General features: G+C 26.9%; 3 protein-coding genes across 10 annotated transcripts; 2 read left to right on the top strand and 1 right to left on the bottom strand.

Moving 5' to 3' along the window:
- Window positions 1-2,498: 2,498 nt before the first annotated feature.
- LOC103574643 (fructose-bisphosphate aldolase) lies at window positions 2,499-7,338 on the top strand. Of its 3 annotated transcripts, none has more exons than XR_001345050.2 (5): window positions 2,499-2,617; window positions 4,233-4,440; window positions 5,095-5,895; window positions 6,798-7,022; window positions 7,137-7,227. XR_001345050.2 is itself a non-coding variant. In XM_014439541.2 (4 exons), exons 2-4 carry the CDS (start codon window positions 4,234-4,236, stop codon window positions 7,227-7,229), a joined length of 1,101 nt encoding a protein of 366 aa, XP_014295027.1. In that variant the 5' UTR covers window positions 2,500-2,617; window position 4,233; the 3' UTR covers window positions 7,230-7,338. The 3 variants fall into 3 exon arrangements, 1 of the variants encoding a protein (XP_014295027.1); XR_549255.2 differs by lacking the exon at window positions 2,499-2,617 and adding an exon at window positions 3,930-4,041; XM_014439541.2 differs by lacking the exon at window positions 6,798-7,022 and having other exon boundaries at window positions 2,500-2,617; window positions 7,137-7,338.
- A 1,261-nt stretch (window positions 7,339-8,599) lies between these two features.
- LOC103574642 (protein king tubby) lies at window positions 8,600-12,694 on the top strand. The gene is made up of 7 exons (XM_008554141.2): window positions 8,600-9,058; window positions 9,129-9,264; window positions 10,948-11,213; window positions 11,280-11,447; window positions 11,645-11,993; window positions 12,268-12,420; window positions 12,488-12,694. The coding sequence occupies exons 1-7, from the start codon at window positions 9,017-9,019 to the stop codon at window positions 12,619-12,621; spliced, it is 1,248 nt and encodes a 415-aa protein (XP_008552363.1). The 5' UTR covers window positions 8,600-9,016; the 3' UTR covers window positions 12,622-12,694.
- A 2,741-nt stretch (window positions 12,695-15,435) lies between these two features.
- On the bottom strand, window positions 15,436-19,633 carry LOC103574641 (uncharacterized). 6 transcript variants are annotated; one of them, XM_008554138.3, is made up of 7 exons: window positions 18,743-19,633; window positions 17,511-17,655; window positions 17,299-17,430; window positions 17,048-17,253; window positions 16,586-16,815; window positions 16,088-16,495; window positions 15,436-15,837 (listed from the first exon to the last, which is right to left on the bottom strand). In XM_008554138.3, exons 1-7 carry the CDS (start codon window positions 19,298-19,300, stop codon window positions 15,558-15,560), a joined length of 1,959 nt encoding a protein of 652 aa, XP_008552360.1. In that variant the 5' UTR covers window positions 19,301-19,633; the 3' UTR covers window positions 15,436-15,557. The 6 variants fall into 6 exon arrangements, with proteins under 6 accessions (XP_008552360.1, XP_008552358.1, XP_008552359.1 ...); XM_008554136.3 differs by having other exon boundaries at window positions 15,436-15,843; window positions 18,743-19,588; XM_008554137.3 differs by having other exon boundaries at window positions 15,436-15,843; window positions 17,048-17,247; window positions 18,743-19,584.
- Window positions 19,634-19,882: the final 249 nt, after the last annotated feature.

Genomic DNA, 19,882 nt, shown 5'->3' on the forward strand with positions numbered 1-19,882 from the left:
GTAATATTTTTTTTTGTTTTTGAAAAATAAATTTTACATAAAATTTTTTCAGACTTCGTTTGAAATAAAAAATTACAAAAAATTTGACCATGAGTTGATGTCTGAGTTGAGAAGAGTAATGAAATTACTAATAAAACCCAAAAAAGGTTTTTTGGATTTATCAGAACCCAGAGATAAATTTCCCGCGCCTTCAAGTTTGAAATTTTTGAATGGATTTTCTGACGTTTTATCCTCGGATGAGGTAATAATTAATTAACTTATACTTTAATTTTAATTATGGAAACCAAAATAAATTTTGATTAAAAATTTAGCTGTCGGAATACGTCACTGGGGTCATTGTCGACTCGGGCGCAACATTTTCTATGATATCTTCCGGCTCATGGAAGCTTCCGAAAGTTATGATGCTCAAAAATATTGTCACCGGAGTGAGAATTGATCAGGGAAGAGTTCCACTCTTTGGAACTTATGATGAAAAAGTGACCCAAGGTCTTGATGATCTTCATGACAAGTGTTTGATTTTAAAAAAAAAAAATTTTCATTTCACGACATGGAAAATCGAATTTAAAATTTCTGATCAGTGGCCTAGTTCGTTGGCTGTAATGGACAATGCCCAGGTATCAGCTCGGTAATTTTTTAAACTTACCTTTTATTTAAAATTTTAAATTTTCGCGGGAAATTTAAAAAAAAACTAAAAATTCAAATTTATCCTCCGTCTCTAATTATTTAAATATTAAGACAATATAAAATTACACTTTTATAGATACGCAAGCGTCAGTCAAAGCACTGGGATGGTTCCCATAATTCATGTCCAGATAAAAAATCTCCCGAAGGCCAGCTACTCAATTTTCCGTGCCCTTGACGCTCACCATAAAATTTTATCGACCCTATTTTCGTCCTTGAACCAGTACCACGTCTCCCTAGAAAATTTAATCCTCATGCTGGCTATCATCGAACCTGGGATCAATAATCCTGCGTATTACCAACCATGCGTACGCTTTTTTTATTTACAATCCCTATTCTCAACTTTTCCAATCCAAAATGGTCAATAAAAAAATTTTAAATTATTTCAGACGTTAGCTGACTACACTTCGAGTCTATTAAGCAAAGTACTTCCGGCCTCTGTACCAGCAATTATTTTAACTCACGCCAACAATGGCCCTGAGGAAAAATTTATCATAAATTTGAATGCTTTGGCTCGAGACTCGAACCCTAAATCATGGAAGTTATCATTTCATTGTCTTAGAACAGCAGGCAATCCATCGAAAAATGTATCAATGAGTACTCTAGCTCTTATTGATAATTTTAAAAAATTTTCCGAAGCTTCTGAAGGACAAGCTGACATCCAAGAACTTTACAAAATTTTACTCCGTAACCAGGATTAATTCATTTCCGGCAAAACTATTGATTTTAGAAAAAAACTTTTTCAACAAAAATTATAGGAAATTTAATTTGCTACAAAAAAGGTCTGATTGTCAACTGATGTATCTCTGATATTTACAAAGTTATGGTGAAAATAAATGAGCGGTAAATTAATTTTGAAATACGAAATTTAATTTTGAAATTTTGAATCAAAATTACGGCGGAATAATTAGATTTACGTAAAAATTTTATTAGAGCTTTTTTGTAGAAAATTTTGTCAACTACAAAATTGTTTTAGTACATTTTTATGATATCTTTAATAGTTTAGTCAGAATTTTGATTTTTTCACAATAACTCCAAATTCAATTTAATTAAAAAAAAAAAAAATTAATTACCAGCGACTGTTAATTAATTAATTAAACTAATTTATTATAAAAAATAATTGCTTATCAGCTAAAATATATAAACAATTTTATTCCCCATGAAAAAAAAAATGTTTACGCCCCAAAGGTCACGTAGGCAGAAACTTTCTCTGCGTAATTGTTCATTTTTACAAAACAAAATTTCATATTTTTAATAAATAATAAATAAATATAATTATTATAAATAATTATCTTGAGTTCAAGTTTGATAGCCTTGACCTCGACCTTTCAAATAATTATAAATGTTTATTTAACTCATCTAAATACGATCCAATGCCCTTGATTGACCTCTAAAACCAGTGACGGTCAATTACGATCCCTTAAAAAGACGTCATCAATTTATTCAAATTCTCACGTAATACTAAAATAAAAATACCTCAGCAAATAATTCATGTCCAGGTCATACTCCAGGATATTTTACGTCATCAAATGATGAAATACTTTAGTTATTTTACTACTTGTTACGTCATCAAAAGTCAATAATTCAAATTTTTTTTTCTGCTGTCAAAATTATTTTGAATCTGATATTTAATAAATATATGGTATATATATATATATATATATATATATATATATAAATTTTGGTATATGTTTAAGAATTATTGTATATATTTTTTTGGAGTTGAGAACCGTATTGTTAAATATTTAACCGCGCATGCGCAAGTTTTAGTTTAAGGGATAGGGGATAGAAAATTGTAAATTTAATAATTTCTTCTTGTCGATTGAGTCAGTCGTCAGTTCCCCACATCCAGAAGACCAGATCAGTTCACGAGCAACTGACAATTAATATTTTTTATATTCATTAATTATATAATTAAATAATCAAATCAAATCATGTAAGTAATTTATTAATTATTATTTTTGATACTCAAAGTAGTAGACATTTAATTTTTATTTTTAAATCAAATTTTTAAAATTCTAGTTTTTGAAAATTTTAAATTTTCAAATTTGTAATTGCAGATAATTTATTTGTGAAAATTTATAAATTGTCTAGTACTTTTTGAATTTTTAAAATAGATCTAATTTTTTAATTTTTGACGTCAATTTTTTTTTTTTTTTGGTAAATTTATTATTTTTTTGAATCTACTTTTTACTTTTTGAATTTAAATTGGGAGTAATAAAATCTATTGAGAAAATAATCGTGAAGAAAATTTATTATAAATAGAATTTAAATTTCCATGTGACCTTGATAACCTGGTCAAGGTTATCCTGGTTTTATTTCAAAGTCAATATGACGTTTTTCTAATACAGAATTTTTTTTTTTGTTTTTTAATAAAAAATTCATAAGTTTCAATGTAGCAGGCTTCAAACAAATTTAACATTATGAATAATAAAAAAAAAAAATATTTACAAAAAAAGCACTTATTAATTTTCAAATTTTCTAAATGCGCATTTTTTTTTAATTTTATTTTATCAATTATTTATTCATGTTAATGAAAATTAATAAAATTAATTATGATACTGAAGTAAGCCGATGTTTTATAATTTTTGGAATTCATTCAAAATAATAAATAATAAAAAAAAAAATATGTTAAAAAATTGCACTTGTAGTTTTTAAAATTTTCTTCATGTGCATATTTTTAGTTTTTTTTTTTAATTTGATTTTTCGTTAGCAAAATCCAAAATTTATTTATTGTCTACTAACTTCAGTTACAAATTAAATTAATCGACGACTTCGAATTTTTGAATTTTTTTTAACAAGTCAATTATGAAAAAAAAATAAAATAAAAAAATGCACTTGTAGAAAATAAAAAAAAAATATGCGTGCAATTTTTAAAAATATTTTTTTTTAATAAATAAAAATTCAAAAATAATTACAAGTTTAATTGCATAATGAATTTTATAATTAACAATTAAAAAAAAATGTGTAATCGATTAACAAAATAAAAACAATCGAATTTGGCTCCAAATCAAAATATTATTAAAAAACTAACTAGCGGTCAAAGTGTCATTGATAGCAAATAAAATAAAAATAGATAATAACGTAATAAATAGATAAATAATTGAGTGCAGATAACACAGATAATATTTAAAGATCACTATTGTAAAGATAGTAATTTAAAAAATATATTTTACCACCCGAAACATGTGACTGACGTCTTCATGACAGACGAAGACAAAAATATTTATTGCGCGCGCAGTTGAAATTTCTTTCACGCATGCGCTCCCATTTACTATAATTGCGTCATCTATTTCATCATAAAAAACATATTTTTTAGTTTATCTACAGTTTATATATAAATTACAAATATACAAAAACGTAACTATATATTATATATATTTTATTTAAATAAATTAAAATAATTAATAATTATTGTAAGAGTAATAAATTAATTTGAAATTTGACACCGACAATGTCAATGTCAAGTTGATTGATCGTGTCATTGGTCACGTAGGCAGGGAACCTTAAAAATAATCGTCTATTTTTAATAATTTTCAATATTTTTTTAGAATGTCGGCTGAAAAGTACGCAAAGGCAGACCCAGAATTGAAGGCAGAGCTTAAAAAAATAGCAGAGTCTATTGTAGCACCTGGTAAGGGTATTTTAGCAGCTGATGAATCAACAACAACTATTGGTAAACGTTTGCAAGACATAAATGTTGAAAATAATGAAGAGAACCGTAAGGCTTATCGCCAATTGTTGTTTACAACCAACAAGGTACTTCTTTTTATGATTCATATATTTATTAAGAGATTTATGTTTAGTAGTATTTTGAGCAAGTTGCTTGACGAAACTTCAGCAAGTTTTTTACGGAAGATTTAAACAAGATGAGTTCCATAAGTTCTTTCCAAAGATATAATAAAGTCTTGCTTAAGATTATTCATAAAGACTTATGGAAATCTGCACTTTACTATAACGATCTTAGGCAAGAGTTGCCGCAGAATTGCTTAAGATATCGAGTTTATTTTTTTTATAATTCCTCGAGGCTTAAATTGAGTAGCTGCAGCAAATCCAGAGGTCCTCGTTTAAATTTAAAGCGCTAAAAATTATTAATATTGTCGGTTGATAAAATTAAATCGAACATTAAGTGGGCGCCACTGAATTTATTATTCTGATGCTGAACTCACGTGTTGCAGAGTAAGGGCAGCCATCTGCTGGTATCTTGAGCAATTCTGCAGCAAGTCTGAGCTAACGGGTCTTACTTAAGTGTCTTAGCCAAGTTTTGCAACAGATTTACTTAAGATATCTTATAGAAGCACTTGCCCTGGACTTCCCATGACTGATCATGCACTTGCTTAAGACTTAAGCTACAGATTTACCAAAAACTTCCTTAAGAATCTTACTAAGGTCTTTTAATCTACTTACTTTTAGGATGTCATTAAAGAGCATATCTCCGGTGTAATTCTTTTCCACGAGACTTTATATCAAAAAGCTGATGATGGAACACCATTCGTAGAATTAATGAAAGAGCGCAACATCATCCCCGGTATCAAAGTAGACAAAGGTGTTGTCCCATTATTTGGAACAGATGACGAGTGCACAACTCAGGGTCTTGATGATCTCCAGGCTCGTTGCATCCAGTACAAAAAAGACGGGTGTCATTTTGCTAAATGGCGTTGCGTGTTGAAAATAAAAGGCAACACGTGTCCAAGTCGGTTGGCCATTTTGGAGAACGCTAATGTCTTGGCGCGCTACGCATCCATTTGCCAGAGCGCACGGATCGTACCAATCGTTGAGCCTGAAATTTTACCAGACGGTGATCATGATCTTGCTCGTTGCCAACAAGTCACTGAGGAAGTACTCGCTGCGGTATACAAGGCACTCAATGACCATCACGTTTACTTGGAGGGAACTCTCTTGAAACCGAATATGGTCACTCCTGGACAGAGCTGCCCCAAGCGGGCGACACCACAGGAAATAGCATCGGCAACAGTCATTGCCTTGCAACGCACAGTCCCACCAGCGGTGCCTGGTATCACTTTCTTGAGTGGTGGTCAGTCTGAAGAAGAGGCTTCAGTTAATCTCGACGCCATCAATAAGTATCCGGGTAAAAAACCATGGGCTTTGACATTCAGTTACGGCAGAGCTCTTCAAGCTTCGGTTTTGAGAGCCTGGTCTGGTAAGAAGGAACAGGTTGCAGCTGGACAAGAAGAACTTATCAAGCGTGCCAAGGTAAATATTGTTTTTATAGTTTTTTGTTTTGTTTGTGTAGATACTTTTTAGATAAATTGTCAATTACAGTAGAATCTCGTTATAAGACTATTAGTTTCTCTTTCGAACTATTGCAATTTCCGGTTTATAAAAAAGGCTGCGATGTAGTCTTATAACGAGGTTCGGCTGTAGTTTTAACTTTGAAAAAATACTTGGGGTTTAAATGGTAATGTTAAAAAAAAATAAAATAAAAGAATTGTGGAAAAATTTTTACAAATTTCTCCATTAGGTAGAATATAATTTTAGGAATTTCAGTCTATTGAATAGATGGAATTTTATTTCACGGCAAAAGAAATTATTTATGAAATTTCGTAGGAAATTCTTCGAGATTTTGGAATTTTAAGGAAATTCGGTGGGATTTTATAGAAAAATATTGAAATTCATGGAATTGCATTAAATTTTATGGAATTTCTTAAAAATATATGAGAATATATGGAATTTCTAAGAATTTCATAGAAATATATATGAGAATTGAATGGAATATTATGAACTTTCACTGAAATCTTTGAAATTTCATAGAATGTTCCAGAAATTTACAACTCTTTAAATTTCGAGGAATTTCACCAAATATTACGGAATTTCCGAAAATTCAGTTCTATAAAGTTTCACAGAACTTCCCCGAAATTACAAAAATTCCCGAATTTCCATAAATTTCCTCGAACTCGAGATTTCATTAAATTTCCAATATTTCACAAGCCCGCGAAATTTAAAAAATTCAAATTTCATTCAAAAGAAAAATCTCCATTCCAAGTATTTTTTCTACAGATAAATTCTCTTACTTTCACAACTTTATCTATTTATCTACTTATCTACCTAGTAATGCATGTGTGTGTGTGTTAATTACCAAGCATTTAAATGTTTAGGCAAATTCATTAGCTTGCCAAGGAAAATATCGAGCTGGTAGCATTCCGAGCAAAGCCGCTAATGTTGACTTGCACATTAAAGCTCACACTTATTAATTACAATAATTACTGCACACTATTTAATTACAAACTCACATTCTATTACTGCTCGCAATACTCTAGACTTTTACTTTCTTTTAATTACTCCTTTTATTTGAAATTTTTTCTACAACATTTTATTTTAACGTAAGTACTTCATTCTTTACTCATTTGTCTTTTGTCTCTAATTAATTATTCGCCTGTTAATTAATTAAAATAAATTAATTATTAAATTAATATATAAATTGATATATTTTTCAGGCAAATAGCGAAGCTTCACTTGGAAAATATGCCGGTGGTGTCTCTGGAGCTGCTGGTGACTCTGCATTATTTGTTCCTAATCACGCATATTAATTAATTAATCAAATTAATCGTAATATTATTAATTACTCACAAACAATATAAAAAATATATGAATAGAGTATAAATTTCTTCGTAATAAAACTGATTTTTTTAAAGCCAAGTTACCATGAAAAAAAAAATTAATATGATTATTATATTTTTTAATTAAAAATGTTAATTAATTTATATTAATTTCTTTTTTTTTTTTTTATTAAAGTCATTCATATTTTTTTTAATTATTTATTTATGTAATTATGATTTTAATTAGAGGCTTGATCGCAGTATTGAAGTGTCGGAAATAAATCAAGTAAATAAATATGATTATTAAAAATATGTTTATCGACGTTAATAATAAATATACATATATATATATAATAACAAATATATGGAATTAATGAATGTGTTTATTAGTAGAGTTACTATATGAAATTATTATACTGTTAATTATAAATAAATTGAGTGGTGTTTAAAAAAATATATCATGTGAATTTTTGAAAAATTATATAATTTAGTCCATTGGTTTTTATTTCAAATTTATTGTGTCGAATAAAATGTGTACATTAATGGAGTCTTATTTATTTTATATATAATTACCCCTATTATTATTTTTTTTTAATTTGTGTTTATTAATGGAATATTGAAAATTTTCACTATGGACCCTATGGGTGCACACGGAAAATTTTCTCAACAAAATGGAGTCGGGTTCAAAGTGCGACACCTGAAGTTCAATTTTTAAATGAAATTTTTAACCTTAAAATTAGGGAGACTTAAAAGTTTGATTTTCTGGATTAATAATGAAAAATATGACAAAAATGAATGATACGATAATTTATAGAGAATTTAATTCTCTATAAAAAAGAATTCTTATCATTTTTACGAAAATCTAATAGCTTAGCTGATAAAAATGTTTATCAATTTTTAATTAATTCTGATTATAATTTTTTATCACCTAAATGTAGCAGACAAATTTATAATTATGAATATATAGAGTAAATAATTGAAAAAATGACATTTGTAAACAATGCACTTATTAATTACAAATTTTTTTAAATGTGCATTTTTTTAGTTTTTGTTTTATTTTTAAATTTATGTATAAAAAAAATCCGAAAATTAGAAATTTTAATCATAATTTAAATTTCAAATTTAAATATATATATATATATATATATATATATATATATATATATATATATATGTAACAATAATAATTTACAAGTTACAAATGTCTAAATCTTTTAAATTTCAAATATTTCCTTTAAAAAAAATATTCCCGCCATTTTTATAAAATGGCCGACTAAAGCCGCACTTTCAAATTAAAAATAAAAACTCTCCTTAATTTCTAAATAAAAAACAAAAAACTAAATAAAACGACAATCTTCACCTATATAACCACTGGAATAAATCATTTTATATATACATATATATTATAAATTTAAATAAATAAATATGTAAGCGGAGCTAGTGTAAATAATAAATAAATTTAAAAAACTAATTAGTAAAATCCCCTGGTACTCAACATAAATAATAAATTCTTCAATAAAAAAAAAAATAATAATAATAATAATAAGTGAGGAAATATATATGAACATATATATAAATAAATAATTACACTGGTGTGCGTAATAGGTTGCCTTGGGTACCCCAGGCAACGGTGAATTCACATTTAAGGTAAACAAACTAATTTGTTAACTCATACGTCGACACATTACAAGATTTTATAAAAAAAAAAAATTTCGGTTTTTAAAATTTGAATTTAAAAATTTTTGAGTAAATAAAAATAATTTATAAAATAAAATAAAATGACTTCTTTGGATATAAGACAGCAGAAACTGGAGCAACAAGTGAGTACTTGGATTCAATTACCATATTTTTCATGTATTTATATATTTATATATTTATTTTGTTTATCAGAGACAAATCATAGCACAGAAAATGAGACAGAAAAGACAAACTGGTGCTGCGGGTATGGTACAGGCATCAGCTATACCTGGTGCTACTTTTATAAGTCATTCTGGTAAATGGGTTTCACCATCGACGGACATTCATGGTAATTATTATTGTAGTAAAGTGCATGCGGTTGATTGCTGGATAATTTGAAAATAGATTTTTATTTGACAGTTGTTACAATTTATTTAAACGACAGCGTTCTGACATTTATTAGGTCAGCTGCCGAATCTCTAGATTTATTTAAAAAAAATAATAATATCGTAGTAAATAATAATTATGAGATTATATATATATATATTATATATTATTGATAATATGATTATAAAAAAGTTCACATTAGGTATTTGACAGAGGAAATATTGTGTTGGTGTATGTCAATTTGAAAGTAGATTAATTGTAGCATAGAGTAGGAGAACGTAGGATTTAAATGTTAGTTAATTTCTGAGCAATGGTGGTGGTCGTGGATTTTTTTATGACTAAGGTAGATTTGAAATATAGATAGTAATGTTGATATATTGATTTTTTAGTAAATTGTTTGATTGTAACACCTGTCAAATTTTTTTAAAAATTAGGAATGGTTTGAAATTTTAATTTTTTAATTAATATTATTATTAGTAGTATTAGTATTGTTATTAGTACTATTACTAGTATTAGTATTATTATTAGTACTATTATTAGTATTTTTATAAATACTATTAGTAGTATTTTTAGTAAAACTTCTATTAGTATTATTATTAGTACTATTATTGGTATTTTAAGTAAAACTACTATTGGTACTATTATTAGTATTTTTATAAATACTATTATTATAACTACTATAAGTAGTATTTTTAATATTATTATTAGTACTTTTATTAGTATTTTTAGTAAAACTTCTATTAGTACTATTATTCGTATTTTTAGTAAAACTTCTATTAGTGTTATAATTATTAGTACTATTATTGGTATTTTTAGTAAACTAATATTAGTACTATTATTAGTAGTAGTAGTATTCTAGTAGCACTACTATTAATACTATTATTAGTATTATTATTAGTTTTATTATTAGTACTATTATTGGTATTTTAAGTAAAACTACTATTGGTACTATTATTAGTATTTTTATAAATACTATTATTATAACTACTATAAGTAGTATTTTTAATATTATTATTAGTACTTTTATTAGTATTTTCAGTAAAACTTCTATTAGTATTGTTATTAGTACTATTATTGGTATTTTTAGTAAACTAATATTAGTACTATTATTAGTAGTAGTAGTATTCTAGTAGCACTACTATTAATACTATTATTAGTATTATTGTTAGTACTTTTATTAGTATTTTTAGTAAAACTACTATTGGTAATATTATTAGTATTTTTATAAATACTATTATTATAACTACTATTAGCAGTATTTTTAATATTATTATTAGTATTTTTAGTAAAACTTCTATTAGTGTTATAATTATTAGTACTATTATTGGTATTTTTAGCAAACTACTATTAGTACTATTATCAGTAGTAGTAGTATTTTAGTAGCACTACTATTAATACTATTATTAGTATTTTTATTAGTATTATTGTTAGTACTTTTATTAGTATTTTTAGTAGAACTACTATTAGTACTATTATTAATACTACTATTAGTATTATTATTTTTTTTTAATATAATATCTGTTACTATACTAGTAATATGTATTTTTTATTACATAAAATTTCAAGTAAAATAAAAAAAAAATACTAGTAATTTTAAATAATTTAAAAATTCGCGGTTAATAAATTATTTATCATTTTAAAATAGTCTACGATGGATCAATGCAATATACAATGTCACCAACAAAAAGCAATACAAAAATAACGGACATGAAGACTCCGACCGTCGAGTTGCAACACACCGACAGTGTTTTTGATGAGACACTAGAAACTGGAGACTGCGTTGACGAAGAATCATCACCTCTAGACACAAGAATTGTCGGGGAAAGAGAATCTTTATCTTTAAGATCGACTCTACCCATCGCGCCTTCGGATCCCGACGCGGTCATTGTCAACCGCGAAAATAATTCAAATGTAAATTAAAAATTATTCAATTATTTAGGCAATTTCATATTTTTTATTTAAATTAATTATTTCTAGAGCCCAGAACTAGAGGGTAATGTCGAAGGTAATATTGAACAATTTGTACTACAGCCGGCGAATAAAAAAATGCATTACAAATGTCGGATTACAAGAGATCGTAAGGGAATGGACCGCGGATTTTATCCCACGTATTTTTTACATCTCGAACGTGATTACGGTAAAAAGGTAAATTTTTTTGTCTTGATATTATAATTCAAATTTCATCATTTTTGAATTTTAATTCGCGCCATTAAATTAAAAAAAATTAATGGCGGGAATTTTCGAATTAAAAAAAAAATTTAATGGCGGGAATTTTTCAATTTAATTTTCAATTTTTTTTTTTTTTCAATTTATTAGTAATTTTATTTTTTATTTTTTTTTAGGTATTTTTGCTGGCAGCGCGAAAACGTAAAAAAAGTAAAACGAGTAATTACTTGATATCTACTGATCCAACGGATTTATCACGGGACGCAGAGTCATTTGTTGGTAAATTAAGATCGAATTTAATAGGAACCCAATTCACGGTCTTTGATAACGGATACTCATTGATGAAAGATGATAAAAAACATAATGAAAGAGCAAATCCACGGCAAGAATTGGCAGCCGTTGTTTATGATACGAATGTCTTAGGTTTCAAAGGCCCAAGAAAAATGACTGTTATTATTCCTGGAATGACACCCGATCAAAAAAGAATAGCGATTTGTCCACGTGATGACTCGGAAACACTTTTAGGTAATTTGATTATTATAATACGAATATATATGGATATATATGAATTTGAGTATGCCAAATGATAGAAAATTCTGTGCCCTTTAAAACGAGTACCCACATGCTATACTTATTTTTTATATTTTCCAAAGTATATATTTGTTAATATATATCAAAGTATCGATATATCAATAATATGTATGGCATGTGGGTACTCATTTTAAAGAGCATCAAATTTTCTACTAACTTACATATATAAATATATAAAGTTTGTTATAAATAATTAAAATAATTTCAGAGAGTTGGAAAATGAAAAATATGGATAATCTAATAGAATTACATAATAAAACTCCTGTATGGAATGATGATACCCAATCTTATGTACTTAATTTTCACGGTAGAGTTACCCAGGCATCGGTTAAAAATTTTCAAGTGGTCCATGATACTGACAGTAAGTTTTTTTTTAATTTTATTTAAATTTTTCTTGATACTTGATTTATAATAAATAAAATTTATAGCCGATTACGTTGTAATGCAATTTGGACGAGTTGCTGAAGACGTATTTACAATGGACTATCGTTTTCCATTATGTGCATTACAGGCATTTGCTATCGCATTAAGTAGTTTTGATGGTAAACTAGCATGTGAATAATTTTTATTTATTTTATTAATTTATTTATTAATCGAACAAAAAAATTATTAATTAATTAATCATTTACAATTAAATTATATTTAAACTAAATTAGTTATTAATTATTATTCACAAATATATATATATATATATATATATATATATATATATATATATATATATATATATATATATATATATATATATATATATATATATATATATATATATATATATATATATATATATATATATATATATATATATATATATATATATATATATATATATATATATATATATACATATATATACAGGAAATTTAATTCTCTTTAAAATGAGTACTCACAAGCTATACTTATTTTTTAAATTTTTCAAAGTACATATATATATAAATATATATATTGTTTATGAAATATCAAAAATATATATGGCATGTGGGTACTCATTTTAAAGCGCATGAAATTCTCTTTCGAATGAGTACCTACAAGCCATACTTATTTTTTATATTTTTCAAAAAATATATATATATATATATATAAAGTTTTAAAAATATATATGACATGTGGGTACTCATTTTAAAAGGCATTAAAATCTCTATCACTCTAGGTACTTAAATATTCATATATATAAATACATTCCAGTGAAATAAATAAATATATGAACACTTAATAGATATAATAGTAACAAATACAAATTGTTTGAATATAATAAATATATAAATATATAAAATCTTTTTATAACAAAAAAATAAAAATATAAAATTTGAAAATTAATAATTTTTTATTTTACGACAAGAAAGAGAAATTTAATTATTTTGATTTTTTTTTTTTTGCATGATTTCTCTTTAATGTCTTAAAATAAAATTTTAATTTTAAAACACAAGACTAATTAACATCTGTGTTCACTATTGTTGGTTAAATAAATCTAGAAATTTGACAGTCAGAAATTTAATAACAAAAAATAAATAAAAAAACACAAATAATTATTGGAATAGTTGATAAAAAAAAAATTAGAATGTTCTGATCCGCGTGTTTGCTGCCCTCGCCTTCGGCTCAGGGAAATTACGCGCGTAGGTTCGAACGACCTATTTTCCTCCCTTGGTGTGTAATATACTATAATCATCCGTTTACTTGATAATTAAACTAATAATAATGATATTCATTTTCAATTAATTAGAAAAATATTTTTCTATTATTTTATTATTATTATTATTATTATTATTATTATTATTATTATTATTATTATTATTATTATTATTATTATTATTATGAATAATAATATTTTATTAATTATTGGCAGTATAACTATTGTAGTGTAAATTAATCAATTGATTTTTATCAAATTTTATTATTAGCAATTGAGTAATTATATAATGTGACTTCTAGTAATGGTAGCACTTGCCTTTGGCTTGTGCTGCCATCTTCACTTTTGTAATGAGTGTTTTTACCACTATGCTCACAATATATATGTAGGATGTAAGAAAATAAAATTTCCTTTAAAATGAGTACCCACATGCCATACTTATTTTTGATATTTTTAAAACATATATATACATGAATATATATCAAGGTTTTGAATTATCAAAAATATATATGGCATGTGGGTACTCATTTGAAAGGGCATCAAATTCTCTTTAAAATGAGTACCCGCAAGCCGTACTTGTTTTTGATATTTTTTAAAACATATATATATATGAATATATGTCAAGGTTTTGAATTATCAAAAATATATATGGCATGTGGGTACTCATTTTAAAGGGCATGAAATTCTCTTAGCGGGTGTTATATTTATAAAATAAATATATAAAAAAAAAAATAGTTATACTATCAAATAATATTTTAATTAATGATCTAGTTAACTATTAATTAACTTGATGTAATTGTATATTATTGATCTCAACTCGTGCCTACTTAATATTTTTTTTTCACTTAAAATATTAACAATAAAATTTTTTATAAATAATTTATTAAAAATTAATTTTGCACAATTTACAGTTTTTTTAATCATCCATTTTATTTCTTTCTATATAAATATATATACACAATAAAAATATATACATATATTCGTTGGTTATATAAAAATAAAGTGATATATTTTTTTTTATTTTGATTAAAACAGCAGATTTCAATCATTTTTTTTTCTCATAAATCATTCAAATGCCCGCCGTGGCTAAAATATCAAATTTATGAAAGAAATATATCAGACATAATTTGTAGTAAATTGAATTCTCTACAAAAAACTTCTTATCAATTTTTATCGTAAACTCATTAGATTAGCCGCTACATTAAGTTTTTTATTTACTAGAATTAAAAACCATTAGTTTTTTTTTATCTTTCGTAAAAAAAAAAAAATGTGTCACTTCATTTTTATCAACTGATAAAAAAAAAAATAATGTGTTCATTACTAAAACTAGAACAGCAATGACAGTACACTTAAGTACAGTATTAATAATTAAAAAAAAAAAAATCAAAATAATTAAATAGTTATTTGTATTAAAAAAAATGACAAGCAATGAGCATACATAAATATATAAATATATGTTGTAATAATGACTAACAATTAATGGAATATCATGACAATTATATACAATGAACTTTTAAAAAATTAATCATAATTATCATAATTTTTTAAAATTATTTGTTAATTATTAATAATGATGCACTTGTGTTTTATTTTTGGATAATTAACTGACCAAAATTTGATTATTTAATTTTTAAATTGAACTGCAATCATAATTTCTTAATAATAATAATAGTCTGTTGTTAATTAGTGAGTGTGTCTAGTCTACAATTTGTAATTAATCATAATTAGGTTTAATAAATTAATAAAAAGTATGCAGAGAAATTATTTATTTTTATTATCGATAACCACAAAAATGTACAATATTTTATTTACCAAAAATTATCTTAGTAAAAAATTTTGAGGATAATCTATTCTCTGGTATAATTTTGAGCTTACTCAGTATTCAGTGCGTCAGCCAAATTAATATCATAAATTTTGAATGCCAAAAATCCGCCATAGCACTCATGACCACGATGAATTATTCCCATTCCACCTAAAGGATATGATAAAGCGCCCTCTACATCTTGCGCATCAAAAAATGGTACTGTTGTTTGTCCGGCATCTTTTTTCAAATCCGAATTACGGAATCTTATAAACTGATTTTTCTTAGAATCAATTACATTAGCTGGTGATTTTAATGGATTATCTGGATTAGTCAGGATCAATTCCTCCCTAAAACTAAAGAATGCTCATAATCTGAGGTTACAATAATTACTTAGTTGTTAAAATAGTCCCCAAGAGAGCACCTCGGGCATTTTCGGTTTTTACCCCACTCTGGGTATTCTGTGTACTATTCCCCCACTTTTCTTTACGCTTGCGCAGTCTAGAAATTTTTGGTAGTGGGGACATGCCGAGGTTCAGTCTCTCTCGGACGCGGGACGAGTCAACTTGAGCGACTGAGACGTAGCGTAAACATACAAACCTCGAGGTATATTCTGGAACAATCCAGTGAGTCTGGGTCAGATTAATGAGTTTTCCTGTGTTGTAATCAAAAGGCGTGACGCGGATGTGCAGTTCGATAGCTGCAGCTTCTAAGTCGGGCTTCTTGAATTTATCAACAGCAAATCCTAATCTTACCCCAGTTATGACATAACCTCTTGGTGCAATCAAGTCATCAAAATTAACAATCTTAGGATGCCCATAATCAATTCCCGGTTTGAGTACAGTGTTTTCAGAATTATAAAAAGTTTTGGCTGTTTCATTGTATTGAATATTTTCCAATTCTTTCCACGAATCTGATGATTCAAAACCAGGTCTTTCCATGTGTTTTTCTTTTATTTGCACATGAATCATAAGATTCTTCTCGACAAATCTGACACCTACGACAGCCCTAAAAAAATAATTACATCGACATTAAAACCTAACAGTTTGTTAAAATTCAAATAATTGCTTATTTTTATATTTATGCTAAATACTCAACATGTTATTATTAATATCGGTAACTTGTTCTCTGAAGCTTATCGCTGTAGTAGCTTCTTTATCGCCTGTTTTTTTAAGACAAGTGCACATGCAATAATCGCAGTAACGAAATTTAAAGAATGCAAATTTACTGGACACAAATTTCATCGGAGAATCACATTTTTCAGCCCCATCACCATAAACTACTCCATTGCTGTCATTAAACCACCGATAACGTCTTGAATCACATGTCTGGAATAATATATTTATTTTTCAGGCTTGAAAAAAAACTGTTTTCAGAAGTAACAATAGAATTCAATCAAAAGTATCAAAAATCTGGTTTTAGATAGTTTTGAGTGGATTCTATAGAACTTTTGAAAAAGGTTATGGTGTTCAGCGTTAACTGAAAATTTGTATAAGACATCTGATACAAAAATGTCTGAGAGATTTCTTTAGTTTTTCATTCAATAATTAACATAATTACCGTTTCACATATATTATAACTGGGACTAATATACTGACAATTGTAGTATTCATCACATTCTGTAGTATTAATGATATCTATATGACCTAATTTACAATTATGACTACAGGACCCATCAGTTGTCAAATCTTGTTCTTTGATTATTATCGTCTGTATCATTCGCTCCAATTCATAATGAGACTCTTTATTATCTGAAAAAACTTTATCTAATGAATGGAATTTTGAAATTTATCGAACAATATTGAACTTACTGGTGGATTTTTCTAAATCACATGCGTGAAGATAATGTCGCGTCTCGGATAGCAAATCTCTGGTTATTCGTTTTATTTTTTTTAATTCATCCATTATTGTATATACCCGGATCCAGCTATCAAACAAATTGTCTTTAGATCATGATTCATGAATAATTATTTTCAATGTAATTTTTTATGTGGCTGAATAATTATTAAAACTTCTTACTTACGATCGCGGCACAGGTTATTCAATTTATTCAAATGATGGATCATTAAAAATTCTTGTATATGTGACATGGCAACTTTCTGATGTAAATAATATATACCTAAGTTGAATGACCATGTCTTACCGCAAAAATTGTGCGAATTTTCATCCTGCAACAAATTATTTATGTGTTACTATCAGGATGGTAATATTTACTATTAAGATGGTAATATTTACTATCAGAATGTTAACAGTTACTATCAGGATGATAATATTTACTTTTGCAATAAATTTCGTAACAATTACTACCAGAATAGTAATAATTACCATTAGGATGATAACAGTTACTATCAGAATGGTAACAATTACCATTAGGATGGTAATATTTACTATCAGGATGATAATATTTACTTTTGCAATAAATTTCGTAACAATTACTATCAGAATGGTAACAATTACCATCAGGATGATAACAGGTACTATCAGGATGGTAATATTTACTATCAGAATGATAACAGTTACTATCAGGATGGTAATATTTACTTCTGCAATAAATTTTGTAACAATTACTATCACGATGGTAACAATTACTATCAGAATGGTAACAATTACCATCAGGATGATAACAGGTACTATCAGGATGGTAATATTTACTATCAGAATGATAACAGTTACTATCAGGATGGTAATATTTACTTCTGCAATAAATTTTGTAACAATTACTATCACGATGGTAACAATTACTATCAGAATGGTAACAATTACCATCAGGATGATAACAGGTACTATCAGGATGGTAATATTTACTATCAGAATGATAACAGTTACCATCAGGATGGTAATATTTACTATCAGGATGATAATGTTTACTTTTGCAATAAATTTCGTAACAGTTACAATCAGGATGGTAACAATTATAATTTCTGTCCGTAACTGTTACCATCTGAATTTATACAATCATCTAGATAATATTTACAACTTTTGGATTAATGGTAGAAATTTCACCATAACTAGATAGTAGTTTCTATTGTTTAATTTTCTGAGTGTAGAGTTATCAACAAATTGTTGTCAAGTTGGTTACAAACTAATGAATACCAACGTTTTTATGAGCAACTTGTGCTATCAGGGTAAGTGTTGATTTAACATTATTATTTATATTTTTTTACACTCATAAAAAATGTATAAAGACGGGGTAAAATGGGACACCCCAAAATTTAATTCAAATAAGACAGTCTTTTGTAGCCGTCCAATACTTACTTTCATTACTTCCCTTAGATTTTCAATAAACTCCTGATATTCTCGAAGTATGTTCGTTCTCCCACCATATGCCAGTTTCCTCATAATAGGAACAAGTATCGGACAGTGCTTCATCAGATCATCAGTGGAAACCAGAACACCCATAGAAGATAATAAGTCACCATACGAAGAAATTTTTTCACTCTTATGATTTATCGTGCCCAGTATACGTGAAAAAGGTTCCCAGTATAAATATTCACCCCGAGGTCTATGTCTGTCCAATTGATCGATAAAATGCATCAAATAGATCGACTCAAAATTACCCAGCCGAATTCCACTTCCCTGTATCGCATAAATTTTATTCATCAGATTCACCGAATCATTGAGTAGTCTCTTTGCAATGTTATTTTTATCAACTTCACTTAGACTGTGATTGTCTATTGTATAACTATCCTTAAATTCTATAATATTCGATACGAACTTCTCTATGCTATTGAGATCAGTAAACTCTATTTCCTCAGATCTCACAGCGATCGCAATAAATAACGTGATGAATATTAGATAATTATTAAAAATCATCGTAATGTTTTAAAAAATATTTTGAGTTCAAAATTGGAAAAAAAAATTTAAGGTGTAACGGGCATTGATGTTTTACTAAAACGCACGTTTGTAGTATACTAAAACTTATCAAATAGAGCCGTCTGTTATCGATGACAACGTGGCCTAGAATAGTGGGAATTTTGGTGATGACATTGAGTTATTTTTACTTTCACTTCTGTAAAAATGATTTATATTTTTAATGACAAATTTAATTGTTATTTTAGAAGTTAGCTGATAGGCGAAGGTGAGCGGCCATTTTGTTCTGGATAAAGAACATGGAGGACATTGTTTCTGGAAAAAACAAAGGATGCGACTTTTGATAATGATCTGGATCGTGAGATTAATAGTAAGATATAGTATTCTAGAGATGCTATTTTCATTTAAAGATAGCGTCAACGAATTTAGAATTTACTAATTTTCATGATAGTACGCTTGCGCGACTTTTCAGATCAGTGTGCGTATTAATATTGTTTTGTTTGCGCATGCGTGGATTTGAAATGGTAGTGGGGTGATTTCGCAGGTTGGTCACTTGCAGTAAAAATCTTCAACAAATTTCTGTCA

This window comes from Microplitis demolitor, chromosome 4, assembly GCF_026212275.2.
Source record: "Microplitis demolitor isolate Queensland-Clemson2020A chromosome 4, iyMicDemo2.1a, whole genome shotgun sequence".
Taxonomy (NCBI): Eukaryota; Metazoa; Arthropoda; class Insecta; order Hymenoptera; family Braconidae; genus Microplitis; species Microplitis demolitor.

Coding starts and splice junctions, on each gene's coding strand:
- LOC103574642 (XM_008554141.2), top strand. CDS start 9,017: ATGACTTCTTTGGATATAAGACAGCAGAAACTGGAGCAACAA. Junction 9,265..10,947: donor ACCATCGACGGACATTCATG/GTAATTATTATT, acceptor ATTTTAAAATAG/TCTACGATGGATCAATGCAA. Junction 11,994..12,267: donor TGACTCGGAAACACTTTTAG/GTAATTTGATTA, acceptor AAATAATTTCAG/AGAGTTGGAAAATGAAAAAT.
- LOC103574643 (XM_014439541.2), top strand. CDS start 4,234: ATGTCGGCTGAAAAGTACGCAAAGGCAGACCCAGAATTGAAGGCAGAG. Junction 4,441..5,094: donor TGTTGTTTACAACCAACAAG/GTACTTCTTTTT, acceptor ACTTACTTTTAG/GATGTCATTAAAGAGCATAT. Junction 5,896..7,136: donor AACTTATCAAGCGTGCCAAG/GTAAATATTGTT, acceptor TATATTTTTCAG/GCAAATAGCGAAGCTTCACT.
- LOC103574641 (XM_008554136.3), bottom strand. CDS start 19,300: ATGATTTTTAATAATTATCTAATATTCATCACGTTATTTATTGCGATC. Junction 17,656..18,742: donor ATCTAAGGGAAGTAATGAAA/GTAAGTATTGGA, acceptor AATTTGTTGCAG/GATGAAAATTCGCACAATTT. Junction 15,844..16,087: donor GTTCCAGAATATACCTCGAG/GTTTGTATGTTT, acceptor AGCATTCTTTAG/TTTTAGGGAGGAATTGATCC.